The 17,389-nt window shown below is 50.7% G+C and overlaps 1 protein-coding gene across 1 annotated transcript in view; it reads right to left on the reverse strand.

Annotated features, from left to right (window-relative positions):
* Positions 1 to 10,596: 10,596 nt before the first annotated feature.
* The window catches only part of LOC140421224 (uncharacterized protein CXorf65 homolog), an 87,768-nt gene continuing 80,975 nt past the window's right edge, over positions 10,597 to 17,389 (reverse strand). Inside the window, exon 9 of the mRNA XM_072505776.1 lies at positions 10,597 to 10,726. Coding sequence (XP_072361877.1) covers positions 10,711 to 10,726 — 16 coding nt within the window. The 3' untranslated portion in view covers positions 10,597 to 10,710. The remainder of the gene's footprint in view (positions 10,727 to 17,389) is intronic.

Genomic DNA, 17,389 nt, shown 5'->3' on the forward strand with positions numbered 1-17,389 from the left:
CCTCCGTATAGGCGTCATCAGCCACGATCGCAATGGGTAGCCCCTGTCGCCCAGCAACCAGCCCCTCAGCCGGGGATGGCGTCCCTCGTACATGCCGGGGATGGATGACCGCGACAACACGAATGAGTCGTGTACACTGCCTGGGTGACGGGCGCAGACGTGCAGGATCATCATACGGTGGTCGCAGACCACCTGTACGTTCATCGAATAGGTCCCCTTCCTATTAGTGAACACGGCCCTGTTATCTGCAGGTGGCCGCACGGCGACGTGCATCCCATCGATCGCGCCCTGGATCATGGGGAACCCGGCCACGGCAGAGAAGCCCACGGCCCGGGCATCTTGGCTGGCCCGGTCCACGGGGAAGCGGATGTAGCGGTGCGCCATGGCATAAAGGGCATCTGTCACTGCCCGGATGCACCGGTGCACCGATGTCTGCGATATGCCGGACAGGTCCGCACTCGGTGCCTGGAATGACCCCGTTGCATAAAAGTTCAGGGCCACCGTAACCTTGATGGACACGGGGAGAGGGTGTCCCCCGCCAGTGCCACGCGGTGACAGGTGTGCCAGCAGGTGGCAGGTGTGCCACGGTTTCCCGGCTCATCCGGAGTCTCCTCCTGCATTCCCGGTCCGTGAGGTCCTGGTATGACTGCCGGGGCCGGTACACACGGGGCGCCCTCGGGTGCCTCCGTTGCCGTGGGGCCGCGACGTCCTCCTCCCCCTCCTCGAGCTGTCGGTCAGGTGTCCCTCCAGCCTGGGCGGCTGCCGCCTGCCCCTCTGCGTCAGCCTGCGCCGCCTCTCTGGCACGCTCCTCCTCCTCCTCATCCAGGGCAACATAGACATGAGCGGCTGCCACCACGGCGGCCAACATCGCTGGATGATCTGAAAACATGACGGCCTGGTGGGGGGGAGGGGAACGACGACATGTCATCATTGCCCATATCCCCTCCTCCCCCAGCCAGGTGGCATGGACCGCATGGGTCCAACTGTTGGAGGCTGGCACCTGGCCAGGTGGACCAACTCACTTGCCCTCCCATCCCCCTCCTCGGCACGGACCCCCCCCAACCTCCACCCCAGCACGGACCCCCCCCAACCTCCACCCCGGCATGGACCCCCCCCCCCCCCAACCTCCACCCCAGCACGGACCCCCCCCCCAACCTCCACCCCGGCACGGCACGGACCCCCCCCCAACCTCCACCCCGGCACGGACGCCCCCCCCCCCCACAACTTCCACCCCGGCACGGACCCCCCATCCACCTCCCCGGCACGGACCCCCTCCCGGCCCTCCCCCGGAGCCCAGCCTACTCTAACCAACCCCCCACCCCCCCCCGCCGCACACACACACACACAACCCGAGACACACCTCTCCTCACGCATTCAGACTGCGGCCACGCCATTGCCTGCCCAGAGCCAACCCCCCAGGCCGTCACTCACCTCCACGCTGGTCGGCGTGAGCCTGGAGCACCGGGTCACGCCGATGAAAAGGAGGTTTAATTTACGTCGCCGTGAACGGTCATCACGTCGACGGGACTTCGGCCCATCCGGAAGGGAGAATATCGGCAGGCCGAAAATCGTCTGCCTTGGGCAGACCCGTGACATTCTCCGCGGCAGCGGCGACATTAACGCCCCGTCGACTTTTCTCCCTTCGGAGACTTCGGCAACCGGCGGGGGTGGGATTCACGGCGGCCAACGGCCATTCTCCGACCCTCTGGGGGGTCGGAGAATGACGCCCGTGATGTCCAAATTACCATCCCCATCAGAGGTAGAGCCAACAGGGAGCTGTAGTTTTCTTTTCATGCATAGACGAGTTGCCAGCCACAGAAGATTACATTGATAGAACAACTTGTAAGGACCCTATGTTGGCAAGGACATTTGACTACATTGCAAATGGGTGGCCAACACAGATACTGGAAGTAGAAATCTGGGGCGAGATTCTCCGACCCCCCGCCGGGTCGGAGAATCGCCGGGGGCTGGCTTGAATCCCGCCCCCGCCGGTTGCCGAATTCTCCGGCACCGGATATTCGGCGGGGGCGGGAATCGCGCCGCGCCGGTTGGCGGGCACCCCCCCCCCCCCCACCCGAGATACTCCGGCCCGAATGGGCCGAAGTCCCGCCGCTAAAATGCCTGTCCCGCCAGCGTAGATTAAACCACCTACCTTACCGGCGCGACAAGGCGGCGTGGGCGGGCTCCTGGGTCCTGGGGGGGTGCAATCTGGCCCCGGGGGGTTGCCCCCACAGTGGCCTGGCCCGCAATTGGAGCCCACTGATCCACGGGCGGCCTGTGCCGTGGGGGCACTCTTTCCCTTCCGCCTTCGCCACGGTCTCCACCATGGCGGAGGCGGAAGAGACTCCCTCCACTGCACATGCGTGGGAATGCCGTCAGCGGCCGCTAACGCTCCCGCGCATGCGCCGCCCGGAGAGGTCATTTCCGCGCCAGCTGGCGAGGCACCAAAGGCCTTTCCCGCCAGCTGGCGGGGCGGAAATTCGTCCGGTGCCGGCCTAGCCCCTTAAGGTTGGGGCTCGGCCCCCAAAGATGCGGAGCACCCCGCACCTTTGGGGCGGCGCGATGCCCAACTGATTTGCGCCGTTTTGGGCGCCAGTCGGCGGACATCGCGCCGATACTGGAGAAATTCGCCCCTGGTCTCATTCATGCAAAAGAATGAGTTGTCAGTTGATAAATGGGGTATTTTGTGGGGAACTAGGGTTATAATTTTTGAAAGGTACTTAGTATGGTTCGTAGAATCCCTACAGTGCAGAAAGAGGGCCATTCAGCCCATCAGGTCTGCAACAACCCTTTGAATGAACACTCTACACACCCACCCGCCCTATCCCTGTAACCCCAAAACATAACATGCACACCCCTGGGCACTAAGGGGCAATTGATCATGGCCAATCGACCTAACCTGCACATGCTATCTTCCTTGGAGTGCAGAACATTAGTGCCTAGCTTTCTATAGAGCAAGGTGCTGCGTGTGTACAAAGGAGGGTAAGAGCAAATGTTTTGCTCATCAGAGAGTTCACTTACCCATCCCAAAGGTTCCATACATGCGCCTTGGAGCACAGCATTAAAAGGTAGGTGACCTGCTGAATACCCGAGTCTCCCTCACTGCTACCATTGCGTACGAAGAATCATAGAATCATCACAATGCAGAAGGAGGCCATTCAGCCCATCGTGTCTGCACCGACCCTTTGAAAGAGCACCCTCCCTGAGCCCACGACCCCATTGCATCCCTGTAACCCAATATCCCCACCTGACCTAACCTAAGGAGCAACTTAGTATGGCCAATCCACCTAACCTGTACATCTTTGGACTGTGGGAGGAAACCGGAGCACCCGGAGGAAACCCAAGCAGACACGAGGAGCACGTGCAAACTCCACACAGCCACCCAAGGCTGGAAGTGAATCTGGGACACTGGTGCTGTGAGGCAGCAGTGCTAACCACTGTGCCATTGTGCCACCCTATGTGATCTTCATGGTCAACACTTTGGATTGAACTTGACTAAGTACAGTGAGAGGCTATCTTTGGTGGCCAGGGTTAGATAAGTAGCTAGAAGACATGGTGCAACAGTGTGGAGTATGTTAAACAACAGAAAACAAACCACCATCAGTACATTCGTGACCATGGAAATTACGAGCTAAAGTGTGGCTTTGGCTGCACTTAGATTTATAGAATTTGAAGGGAAACAGTGATTCATTGTGATAGATAACTAATCAAAGTGGATCAAGAGGTGCTAATGAATTGAGCAACAAAGAGTAAAACTCTTGATATTTTGTGTTGCTTGTAGCTGCTTGTAGCTCTTCCCAAAAGAGCAGAGCTCACAGTAAAACTGCTAAGAACGCCCTTGTTAAGAAAATGTGAGAAACAATATGGGGGAAAAGTCTTACGTCATTGAAACACCAAGAAGCGACGACTTCCGGTTGCGGCGATGCCGAGCTAGCCGCACGTTTCGGCAGCTCCAGCTCCAACGGACCTTCGGGCTTTTTTTGGGCGACGCAACCCGGTGTGGGGTGAGTGAATAGGGAGTCCCCCCCCCCCCAACGAAAGAGGAAAATATCGGCGGCGGCGGCTGCAGCGCAAGGAATCGTCGACGAAAGGGACAGAAAGGGAGAAGACACAAGATGGCGGCGGAGAAAGCCCAGGCGACATGGGGGCCCGAGCAAGACGAATTTCTGAGACGGTGTGTGGAGCTACGAAAGAGGGAGGTGCTGACCCCGATGCTACAGGCAATTGAGGGGCTCAAGGAGACACAAAGGACCCAGGAGACAGAGCTCCGCGTGGTGGAGCAGAAGGTGGCGGATAATGAGGACGAGATCCTGGGCCTGGCGGTCAAAACACAGACGCACGAGGCACTCCATAAAAAGTGCATTGAAAGGATTGAGGCCCTAGAAAACAGAGCGCAAAGGAAGAACCTTCGGATCCTGGGTCTCCCTGAGGGAGTGGAAGGAGCGGACTGTGGAGCTTATGTAAGTACGATGCTAAGCTCATTGATGGGCGCTGAGGCCCCTACGGGCCCCTTGGAGGTGGAGTGGGCACATCGGATCCCGGCGAGAAGACCAAAAGCGGGAGAACCACCCAGGGCGACAATCGTGCGATTTCACCGCCTTAAAGATAGAGAAGAGGTCCTGAGATGGGCTAAAAAGGTGCGGAGTAGCAGATGGGAGAATGCAGTGGTACGGGTGTACCAGGATTGGAGTGCAGAGGTGGCGAGAAGGAGGGCGAGTTTTAACCGAGCCAAGGAGGTGTTACACAAAAAGGTGAAGTTCGGGATGCTGCAGCCGGCACGACTATGGGTCACGTACCAGGAGAGACACCATTATTTCGATACGGCGGAAGAAGCATGGACCTTTATTAAAGAGGAGAAATTGGATCGGAACTGAGGGACTGATACTGTAGGGAATGTTATTGTTATTGTTATGGTTGATGTAAATAGAGAAGTAAATTGGGATGGGGGGAGACACTAGGAAATGTGGGCGCCGGTGAGGGGGGAAAGAAGGGACATAGGCGGAGAATGAGGAATGGGAGGGGGAGAGGAAAGGGAGCTGCGCCACAAGAGGCGGGTCAGATAAAGGGATGTTCCCGCGCCAGAAAGATTATGGCGGGAAGACAGGCGCAAGGCGGATGGGAGTTCCCCACACGGGGGGGTCAAGGAGTGAGCAGGAGTAGCCGGGGTCAGTTGAAGTCAGCTGACTTGCGGAAGTAATATGGGGGGAGCAATCACGCTAGAAAGGGATCTAGCGGGGGGGGGGGGGGGGGGGGCGGAAATCAAAAAGGAAATGGCTAAAGAGTAGGTGGACGGGGATGGAATGCGACGCCTGGGGAGCGAGTGGGAGCGCGGAGGCGGGATATGGGACTGGCCTAGAGAAGGTGATGGCTAGTCGACACGGGAGGGGGGCAGGTAGCCCCCTAGTGAGGCTGATCACGTGGAACGTGAGAGGCCTGAACGGACCGATTAAAAGGGCCCGAGTGCTCGCGCATTTGAAAGGACTAAGGGCAGACGTGGCTATGCTCCAAGAGACGCACCTGAAGGTGGCGGACCAAGTTAGGTTAAGGAAAGGATGGGTGGGACAGGTGTTCCACTCAGTACTAGATGCAAAGAATAGAGGGGTGGCCATATTGGTGGGGAAACGGGTAGCATTTGAAGCAAAGAACATCGTTGCAGATAGCGGAGGTAGATATGTAATGGCGAGTGGCAGGCTGGAGGGAATGGAGGTCGTGTTGGTTAATGTATATGCCCCGAATTGGGACGATGCGGGATTTATGAGACGGATGTTGGGTCGTATACCGGACCTGGAGGTAGGAAACTTGATATTGGGAGGGGACTTCAATACCGTGCTGGACCCAGGGCTAGATAGATCCAGATCAAAGACCGGAAGAAGGCCGGCAGCGGCCAAGGTGCTCAAGGGGTTTATGGACCAAATGGGGGGAATGGATCAATGGCGATTGCTTAGACCTAGGGCCAGGGAGTTCTCCTTCTTCTCCCATGTCCATAAAGTGTACTTGCGGATAGATTTTTTTGTTCTGGGAAGGTCGTTGATCTCAAGGGTGGAAGAAGCTGAGTATTCAGCCATAGCGGTTTCGGACCATGCCCCACACTGTGTGGACCTGGAACTAGGAGAGGAAAGGGAGCAGAGAGCACTCTGGCGATTAGATGTGGGATTGATGGCGGACGAGGGAGTGTGTGGAAGAGTGCGGGGGTGTATTGAGAGATACCTGGAGGTCAATGACGACGGGGAGGTCCGTGTGAGAGTGGTATGGGAAGCACTAAAAGCGGTGGTCAGAGGAGAGCTGATTTCCATTGGGGCCCACAAAGGGAAAACAGAGGCCGAGGAAAGGGAAAGATTACTGGGGGAGATTTTAAGGGTGGACAGGGAATTTCCAGAGACCCCGGAGGAGGGACTGTACAGGGAGAGGAGACGACTCCAGACGGAGTTTGACCTCCTGACCACCAGAAAGGCGGAGGTGCTGAGGAGGAAGGCACAGGGGAGGAGGTATGAATATGGGGAAAAGGCTAGTCGCCTGCTGGCTCTTCAGTTGTGAAAGAGGACAGCGGCAAGGGAGATAGGGGGAATTAGAGACGAAAAGGGAGCCACGGTGCGAAGAGCAGGGAAGATAAACGAGGTGTTCAAGACCTTTTATGAGGGACTGTATAGGTCCCAACCCCCAGAGGGAGAGGAGGGGATGCGGCAGTTCCTGGATCAATTGAGGTTCCCGAGGGTGGAGGAGCAGGAGGTGGAAGGCCTGGGGGCACCGATTGGGGTGGACGAGGTTATTAAGGGGCTGGGGAACATGCAAGCAGGGAAGGCTCCGGGACCAGACGGGTTCCCGGTGGAATTTTATAGAAAATACGTGGACTTGTTGGCCCCGTTGTTGGTGAGAACGTTCAATGAGGCCAGGGAAGGAGGGACTTTACCCCAGACAATGTCAGAGGCGACGATATCGCTAATTCTGAAGAGGGATAAAGATCCGTTGCAGTGCGAGTCCTATAGACCTATTTCATTATTGAATGTGGATGCCAAATTGCTGGCAAAGGTACTGGCATCGAGGATAGAGGACTGTGTCCCGGGGGTGGTGCACGAAGACCAGACAGGGTTCGTAAAGGGGAGACAACTGAATGTCAACGTGCGACGACTATTAGGGGTGATAATGATGCCCCCAGTGGAGGGGGAGGCAGAGATAGTGGCGGCAATGGATGCAGAGAAGGCATTTGATAGGGTGGAGTGGGAGTATTTATGATAGGTGTTAAGGCGGTTTGGGTTCGGGAACGGGTTTATTAGCTGGGTCAAACTTCTTTATGGGGCCCCAACGGCAAGTGTAGTCATGGGTCGGCAAAGATCGGAGTATTTCCGATTATATAGGGGAACAAGACAGGGATGCCCGCTATCTCCACTGTTGTTCGCGTTGGCAATTGAACCTCTGGCCATGGCGTTGAGAGACTCCAGGAAATGGAGAGGGGTGATTAGAGGGGGAGAAGAACACCGAGTCTCGTTATACGCGGATGACCTACTGTTGTATGTGTCGGACCCAGCGGGGGGGATGATAGAGGTTATGCTGATGTTGAGGGAGTTCGGAGATTTCTCGGGATATAGGCTTAACATGGGGAAGAGTGAACTATTCGTGATACACCCAGGGGACCAGAGTAGAGAGATAAAAGGCCTGCCTCTAAGGAAAGTGGAAAGAAACTTCCGATACCTGGGGATTCAGATCGCTAGGAGCTGGGGAACCTTACACAGACTTAATCTGACACGATTGGTAGAACAAATGGAGGAGGACTTCAAGAGGTGGGACATGCAGCCTCTGTCGTTGGCGGGCAGAGTGCAGGCAATTAAGATGATGGTCCTCCCGAGGTTCTTATTTGTATTTCAATGTCTCCCTATACTAATCACGAAGACCTTTTTTTAAAAAAATAGACAGGAGCATCACGAGCTTTGTGTGGGCAGGGAAAGTCCCGAGGGTAAGGAGGGGGTTCCTACAACGTAGCAGGGACAGAGGAGGATTGGCGCTACCGAATTTGGGCGACTACTATTGGGCCGCCAATGTGGCGAAGATTCGTAAATGGATGATGGAGGGAGAGGGAGCGGCGTGGAAAAGACTGCAGAGAAAGTCCTGTAAAGGGACGAGCTTAGAGGCGCTGGTGACGGCGCCGCTACCGCTCTCACCAAAAAAGTTTACCACGAACCCGGTGGTGGCGGCAACATTGAATATCTGGGGACAATGGAGGCGACAGAGAGGTGTGCGGGGAGCCCTGGTGGGGTCCCCAATCAGGAACAACCATAGGTTTGCCCCAGGAAGAATGGATGGAGGATTTCAGAGCTGGCACCAGTTGGGAATTAGGAGGGTGGGAGATTTATTTATAGATGGGACGTTTGCGAGCTTGGGAGCATTGGAGGAAAAGTATAAGTTGCCCCGGGGAAACTTCCTTAGATATATGCAGGTGAGGGCGTTCACAAGACAATAGGTGAGGGAATTTCCGCTGCTCCCGGCACAGGGGATTCAGGACAGAGTGCTTTCGGGGGAGAGGGCAAGGTGTCAGAGATATACCGAGAGATGAGGGAGGAGGGGGAGGAGTTGGTGGGCGAATTAAAAGGAAAGTAGGAAGAAGAGCTAGGGGAGGAGATAGAGGAGGGTATGTGGGCTGATGCCCTAAGCAGGGTAAATTCCTCTTCCTCGTGCGCCAGGCTTAGCCTGATTCAATTCAAGGTGCTACATAGAGCACACATAACGGGAGAAAGACTGAGCAGGTTCTTTGGAGTGGAGGACAAGTGTGGTTGGTGCGGCGGAAGCCCGGCAAACCACGCACATATGTTTTGGTCGTGCCCGGCACTGGAGGGGTATTGGAAGGGAGTGACGGGAGTGATTTCCAAGGTGGTGAAGGCCAGGGTCAAACCAGGCTGGGGGCTAGCTCTATTTGGAGTTGCGGATGAGCCGGGAGTGCAGGAGGCGAAAGAGGCCGACGTTGTGGCCTTTGCGTCCCTAGTAGCCCGGCGTAGGATTCTACTCATGTGGAAGGAGGCGAAACCCCCCAGACTGGAGGCCTGGGTAAACGATATGGCGGGGTTCATAAAACTGAAGCAGATAAAGTTTGCCCGGAGAGGATCGGCTCAAGGGTTCACCAGGCGGTGGCAGCCATTCCTCGACTACCTAGGGGAACGTTAGAGGGAAGACAGATGACCAGCAGCAGCAACCCAGGGGGGAGGGAGGGGGGGGTGGAAGTTTTAGTTTATGTTAAATGATTAGATTACCATGTTGATTAGCCATTTGTTTATTGTTAAACTTTCTTTACTGTTATGTTTGATCTGTAAAGGGAAAAAAATTTTGATCGAAAAAATTTTCAATAAAATATATTTTAAAAAAAAGAAACACCAACTAGCATTTTAGAAAGTTACACACCCCACACAGTAATGGTAGAATTCCAGCTGAATTGTTTCTTAGAAGAGAATCAAGAACAAGGTTTTCATTGCTGAAGCCACATTCAGCACAGTCAGTGGAAAACAAAACAATATTGGCAAAAAGACAGTCACGGTACGGGTAGAGCTAAAGAAAGAGTGTCTGACTTTCAACCAGCAGGTTAGAGTGAAAGCTCACCATAAGTGGTTGAAGTGGCTACCAGGAAGATTCAGTCAGAGATGGACAGACATATCTGATAAAGTGGAAAACCCAATTGAAAATCAGTCCATGTTGGAAATGACTTCTCCCCTCAGACTCAGGTCAAAATGAGTCAAGATTCTTTCCAAGCTCTGAATGTTTAGGTCAAGAAAGGAGATACCCTCTTTGGAGTAGGAAACCAGTGGTTAAGTTGAATTCATAAATAACTGAGAAACAAGAAATGTACATAAGCTGTAGCGAATTTGAACTTTTGTATATGGTTGTGTGATGTTTTATGTGCCTGCATGTTATTGTAGTGTAAAGGTCAGCGGTGCAAGGGTTAATGTCGGACTGGAGAATAGCACCTGCCCACAGTATTATGTGTAGAGTCACATGGTAATAGAATCAGAGAACATTCTAGAAGCAGCCTGCATGGAGATCAACAGTATGACATTAACTTGGATCTGTAAATAGTTAAAGATTCATCCTAAATGGTTCACGTTTAAACATGCAAGTCTCAAGATCTCATCATTTAGACACCACAGCCGAACCTATAACGGTGAAGCACCATAATGCAACAGTGTAACTTTTTCATTAAGGTGGGAGGGAACACTTTGTATGTACGCTCTGCTGCTCCATTTGAAGCAGGATGATATGATACGATGCATTTTGCCCCATTCACCCTCATGAATGTTGCTAATTATTCTGATCAGAACTGAGGTCTGTTGTCAAACACAGTTTCCTCTGGCAACTCATAAGCAGCAAACAAACTATACTAAATTTTGTTTGATTCATTGGAAACACCTCAACCCACATTGAATGGCTATATATCACAATTGTCCTTCAATTTCAGCAAAATCAAAGTGCAGCCTCTGCCACAATCTAGCTGGCTATTTCCATGTTGCAAAGATTCTGATCTTTTCTATTGCTTGACATACTCTTATACCGTTTCACTGTGTCTTCTTGTGGACATTTGTGTATGAATGTAAGTATATAAAGAAATCAGAATAAACAAGGTTCAGTTGGTACTTGACACTTTTATGTGGCGCACTTTCTCTTTCGTCCTGAAAAGATGTCACATCCGCGTGCTAAAGCAATCTCAGTGTTGTCTCCCAGGGATGAGTATTTTGACTAATTTGCAATTGCTCTTTATGAAGGAAAGAAAAGTACCTTGTATTACAAAAAATGAACAGATGTCCGTGGAATAAATTACAGGCATTATTGAGATCCCTACTGTGCAAAAATCTCATCAACCATCATCACAGTGTCACAGTGCAGATGGTGTAAATCAGCTAGAAGGATGGAAGACACTTTGCTATTAAGGGAGTTACACCATCAAGTCTTTTTAAGAATCAGTTTGAAAGAATATAACTAACTGTTTTCCTATTGTACCACTCTTCCCAGATTTTTTCCTCCTTTTTCATTTTATGATTTGATTTTTTCTTATTTTACATTTATTCACAACTGTGAACAAAATTAAGTCAGAAATTGAAACCAATGCAAGTTTCAATTGCTGTATAAACTCCCCTTAAACAAGGATAGACGATGCAAAATAATCCTTTTCTTTCCTTTTACTGTCCCCTAGTGTTTACAGTTCATTATCACAATCAGTTAACAAAATACTCATTATTTGTACAATAATATTCACATCTCAAGCACAATAAAAATACATTGAAAGCCTAAAAATGATGTCTAACGATCCTCAGGTCTGTGGTCAATGCAACATAATATCCCTCCTGTAATATATTTTGTGTGAGATTGAGAGGAAAGATTTATGTCAATTATTCTTGTTAAATTAGCAGAGCAGAGGGTTATCGTGACAAAAACACACCAATCTCTTCCTGCCTGAACCTTCCCCTCACTCAAAACCATCTGACTCAACCGGGAAGATAACGAGTCCTGCAGTAGGGTCACAGAACATTAGTGCGATTTACTTTCATTTGCTCCCTCTCCAACCCAATAGAGCTATCATTTTATTGCATTTCTTATGCACAGGCTACCTCACCTGTCTCTTCCATAACTTCCACTCAGTGTCTGATCTCCCTTCTTCAAACCATCTTGCAGATTTGCAATTAAATTCTGCACCCTTGTTAGCTGACCTCTCCCGCCGCCCCCCCCCCCCCCCCACCCCTGCAAACATATATATTGTGTAGGAGTTGCACAGCCCTGTTGGGCAAGGGGTGGGGATGGTGTAGGAAAATAGCAGAGTGCTCTCCAATGCAGTCCTGACACCAGTCAGCACTGTTTTCCAGTCCCAAGACCAGACGTAGAGCAGCCACCCACCACTGTTTGCCAGGCAGTCCATTTAAATACTTAAGGACCCTAGTCGCGTCGATTCTTCGGGCTCGCCAGCGTTGAGCTGATGGTGCAGCACATCCCCCTGCCTGGGGAGGAAGCATGCTTCATGGAAGCAGCCTTCCTGCAGTCATCCACTAGGGGGCAGGGGAAGTAATCTAAACTGGCAGTTCCATGTCCCAAAGAGGCTCAACACAGAGAGACACTCTCTCGATCCTCTGGAGCGTGTCCCAGCAGCGGCCGCCTCTCCAGGAGGAACAGCCAGCCCACTGATTTAGCGAGCAGCACTGGATGCCCACTTGCCATTCTTAATTGGGTGACAATCTCGGAGATGGTCCGTTCTGAGGTTTCCCCTGGTAAAATCATGAATTTGTCCCCGTCCTGGCAAAAGTGAGTCTGGGAACTCCAAACAATATCCTTACATTGTGGTCCTGAAACCCACTGGATCAATCTGGCCTATTGCATCAGTCTTTTATGTGGTTAAGGGGGGTGGGGGGGGTGGAGGGGGGAAGCGGGGTTGTATCTCCGTCACTCTCTATATTTTGAGCTCTTGCACAGATTCTGCACATTTGCCAAGGCACGAGACCAAAGTCAACATTATCTAGTAATTCTGAGGTTTGAACTCCTTTTACCTTTAGTTCCTCAAGATTTCTCCAGCACTCTTTAAATCACAGTCAGCTGTGCAGTTGCGAAAAAGACTTTGCTAAATAGTTGCAGCTTGCAGGGGACAAAATCTACCAAATATTGTCAGTAATAGCCCGGCAAGTTCAGGCATGTTTTAGAGGCGTTAGAAATTGGTTTTCAATCTCCTCTTGACTGTGCTCAGGTTTGGCCAAGGTGTCGAAAGACAGAACCAGATTTGGTGCAAATGCTGGGGTTGTTTGTTCTGGTTGTTTATCTTCCTTGGCCTTGTCTATAAGACCATAAGACCATAAGACATAGGAGCGGAAGTAAGGCCATTCGGCCCATCGAGTCCACTCCACCATTCAATCATGGCTGATTTCAACTCCATTTGCCCCCTCTCTCTCCATAGCCCTTAATTCCTCGAGAAATCAAGAATTTATCAACTTCTGTCTTAAAGACACTCAACGTCCTGGCCTCCACCGCCCTCTGTGGCAATGAATTCCACAGACCCACCACTCTCTGGCTGAAGAAATTTCTCCTCATCTCTGTTCTAAAGTGACTCCCTTTTATTCTAAGGCTGTGCCCCCGGGTCCTAGTCTCCCCTGCTAATGGAACAACTTCCCTACATCCACCCTATCTAAGCCATTCATTATCTTGTAAGTTTCTATTAGATCTCCCCTCAACCTCCTAAACTCCAACGAATATAATCCCAGGATCCTCAGACGTTCATCGTATGTTAGGCCTACCATTTCTGGGATCATCCGTGTGAATCTCCGCTGGACCCGCTCCAGTGCCAGTATGTCCTTCCTGAGGTGTGGGGCCCAAAATTGCTCACAGTATTCTAAATGGGGCCTAACTAATGCTTTATAAAGCTTCAGAAGTGCATCCCTGCTTTTATATTCCAAGCCACTTGAGATGAATGACAACATTGCATTTGCTTTCTTAATTACGGACTCAACCTGCAAGTTTACCTTTAGAGAATCCTGGACTAGGACTCCCAAGTCCCTTTGCACTTCAGCATTATGAATTTTGTCACCGTTTAGAAAATAGTCCATGCCTCTATCGGCCAACATCGTGGGCCGAAGGGCCTGTTCTGTGCTGTATTTTCTATGTTCTATGTTCTATTCTTTTTTCCAAAGTGCAAGACCTCGCACTTGCCCACGTTGAATTTCATCAGCCATTTCTTGGACCACTCTCCTAAACTGTCTAAATCTTTCTGCAGCCTCCCCACCTCCTCCATACTACCTGCCCCTCCACCTATCTTTGTATCATCGGCAAACTTAGCCAGAATTCCCCCAGTCCCGTCATCTAGATCGTTAATATATAAAGAGAACAGCTGTGGCCCCAACACTGAACCCTGCGGGACACCACTCGTCACCGGTTGCCATTCCGAAAAAGAACCTTTTATCCCAACTCTCTGCCTTCTGCCTGACAGCCAATCGTCAATCCATGTTAGTACCTTGCCTCGAATACCATGGGCCCTTATTTTACTCAGCAGTCTCCTGTGAGGCACCTTATCAAAGGCCTTTTGGAAGTCAAGATAGATAACATCCATTGGCTCTCCTTGGTCTAACCTATTTGTTATCTCTTCAAAGAACTCTAACAGGTTTGTCAGGCACGACCTCCCCTTACTAAATCCATGCTGACTTGTCCTAATCCGACCCTGCACTTCCAAGAATTTAGAAATCTCATCCTTAACAATGGATTCTAGAATCTTTCCAACAACCGAGGTTAGGCTAATTGGCCTATAATTTTTCATCTTTTTCCTTGTTCCCTTCTTGAACAGGGGGGTTACAACAGCGATTTTCCAATCCTCTGGGACTTTCCCTGACTCCAGTGACTTTTGAAAGATCATAACTAACGCCTCCACTATTTCTTCAGCTATCTCCTTTAGAACTCTAGGATGTAGCCCATCTGGGCCCGGAGATTTATCAATTTTTAGACCTCTTAGTTTCTCTAGCACTTTCTCCTTTGTGATGGCTACCATATTCAACTCTGCCCCCTGACTCTCCTGAATTGTTGGGATATTACTCATGTCTTCTACTGTGAAGACTGACGCAAAGTACTTATTTAGTGTGGTGGTATGTATTAGGGGTCATGTGGGACTGTGAAGCCGTGATGCTATTGGCTGACAGATCCCGGGTCCTGGTTGGCTGCTGACTCCTGGCTCCGCCCTGAAGGCGGAGTATAAGAACCCGAGCTTCTCCCCGCCGCTTCATTCTGTTGCTGAACTGCTGGGGACAAGTCTCGCTTAATAAAGCCTGAATCGACTTCATCACTTCTCGTCTCTCTCGTAAGTCATTGTGCACTACATTTAGTTCCTCAGCTATTTCCTTGTCTCCCATCACAAAATTACCAGCGTCATTTTGGAGCGGCCCAATGTCAACTTTTGCCTCCCATTTGTTTTTAACGTATTTAAAGAAACTTTTACTATCATTCCTAATGTTACTGGCTAGCCTACCTTCATATTTGATCCTCTCTTTCCTTATTTTTCTCTTTGTTATCCTCTGTTTGTTTTTGTAGCCTTCCCAATCTTCTGACTTCCCACTACTCTTTGCCACATTATAGGCTTTCTCTTTTGCTTTGATGCATTCCCTAACTTCCTTTTTCAGCCATGGCTGCCTAATCCCCCCTCTGATAACCTTTCTTTTCTTTGGGATGAACCTCTGTACTGTGTCCTCAATTACTCCCAGAAACGCCTGCCATTGCTGTTCTACTGTCTTTCCCACTAGGCTCTGCTCCCAGTCGATCTTCGTCAGTTCCTCCCTCATGCCCCTGTAGTTACCTTTATTTAACTGTAACACCTTTACATCTGATTCTACCTTCTTTCTTTCAAATTGGAGATTGAATTCTACCATATTATGATCACTGCCTCCTAAGTGCTCCCTTACTTTAAGATCATTAATCAAATCTGGCTCATTACATAACACTAAGTCCAGAATGGCCTGTTCCCTCGTGGGCTCCATCACAAGCTGTTCCAAAAAGCCCTCCTGTAAACATTCAATGAATTCCCTTTCCTTGGGTCCACTGGCAGCATTATTTACCCAGTCCACCTGCATATTGAAGTCCCCCATGATCACTGTGACCTTGCCTTTCTGACATGCACTTTCTATTTCGTGGTGCATTTTGTGCCCCCGGTCCTGACCACTGTTAGGAGGCCTGTACATAACTCCCATTATGGTTTTTTTGCCTTTGTGGTTCCTCAACTCTACCCACACAGACTCCACATCATCTGACCCTATGTCATTTAGTGCTATTGATTTAATTTCATTCCTAATTAACAAGGCAACCCCGCCCCCTCTGCCCACCGCTCTGTCTTTTCGATAGGTTGTGAATCCCTGGATGTTTAAATGCCAGTACTGAACCCCCTGCAACCATGTCTCTGTGATGCCTACGACATCATACCTGCCAGTCACAATCTGGGCCATAAGCTCATCTACCTTGTTCCGTACACTGCGCGCATTTAAATAGAGCACCTTTAATTCTCTATTGACCGTCTCTTTTTGTTTTCTTAGTGTGGTGGACCTTGGTTTACTGAGCCTTTCCATACACTGTGTCATATTTTGTGGGATGGGGACTATCGTAACCTCTCCTGAGTTTTGTCTTTTCGTGCTTTTTTGTATTCCTAAGCAGCTACGCTTCCCACTGATTACTTCACCTCTTGGTTCCCTGACTTTCCCTTCCCCCCCCAGTCTCTAGTTTAAAGTCCTATTGACCACCCTATTTACTCTTTTCGCCAGAACACTGGTCCCAGCTCGGTTCAGGTGGAGACCATCCCAACGGTATAGGTCCCCCCTGTCCCAAAACTGATGCCAGTGTCCCATGAAAAGGAACCCCTCTTTCCCCACCACTCTTTCAGCCACATGTTAACTTCCCTTATTCTTGCCGCCCTATGCCAATTTGCACGTGGCTCGGGCAGTAATCCAGAGATTATGACCCTTGAGGACCTGTTTTTTAATTTGAATCCTAGCTCTTTATAATCTCTAAACAGGTCCTCTTTCCTAGACTTGCCTATGTTGTTGATACCGACATGGACCACAACAACTGGATCCTCCCCCTCCCTCTCCAGTATCCTTTCAAGCCGGTCAGAGATGTCCCGCACCCTAGCACCGGGCAGGCAATATACCATGCGGGACTCTTTATCCTGCTCACAAAGGATACTATCTATCCCCCTGATAATAGAATCCCCTACAACTACAACTTGCCTATTTACTCCCTCCCCTTGAATGGCCTGCTGAACCATGGTGCCTTGGTCAGCTGTCTCATCCTTCCTGCAGCCCTGTTCGCCATCCACACAGGGAGCAAGTGCCTCATACCTGTTGGACAGAGTCAAGGGCTGAGGCTCCTGAGTTCCTGACTGCTGGTTCCCTTTACCTGCCTGACTTGCAGTCACACCCTGCTGTCGCTGGTCACTGGCAGGATTTAAACTACTTACTCTGACAGGTGTGACTGCCTCCTGAAACACAGTGTCCAGGTAAGTCTCCCCCTCCCGGATGTGCCTCAGTGCTTGAAGCTCAGACTCCAGCTCATCAACTTTGAGCCGGAGCTCTTCGAGCAGCCAACACTTACTGCAGATGTGGTCGCTGCAGCTCGCAATGGGATCTGCCAGCTCCCACATCAAGCAGCTCAAGCACATCACCTGACCAGCCATCACTAATTAATTAATTAGTTTAATTTAAGTTTATGAGTTTAGCTGTGTTTTTTTTTAAATTTGGGGCAGATTTGAGGGAAGATCACAGCTTCCCTCTGACGTCACTTTTGGAAAAAAAACTGGAAAACAGGAAGTTACCGTTAGGTTTTTATACTCACAGAGACTGCTCCTCCTCCTCCGAACGGCTCCCGAAATTAGGCCCGAAGAAAGAGAGAGAACAAAACAGTAGGGGAAAAAGCA

The sequence above is a fragment of the Scyliorhinus torazame genome, chromosome 5 (assembly GCF_047496885.1).
Source record: "Scyliorhinus torazame isolate Kashiwa2021f chromosome 5, sScyTor2.1, whole genome shotgun sequence".
Taxonomy (NCBI): Eukaryota; Metazoa; Chordata; class Chondrichthyes; order Carcharhiniformes; family Scyliorhinidae; genus Scyliorhinus; species Scyliorhinus torazame.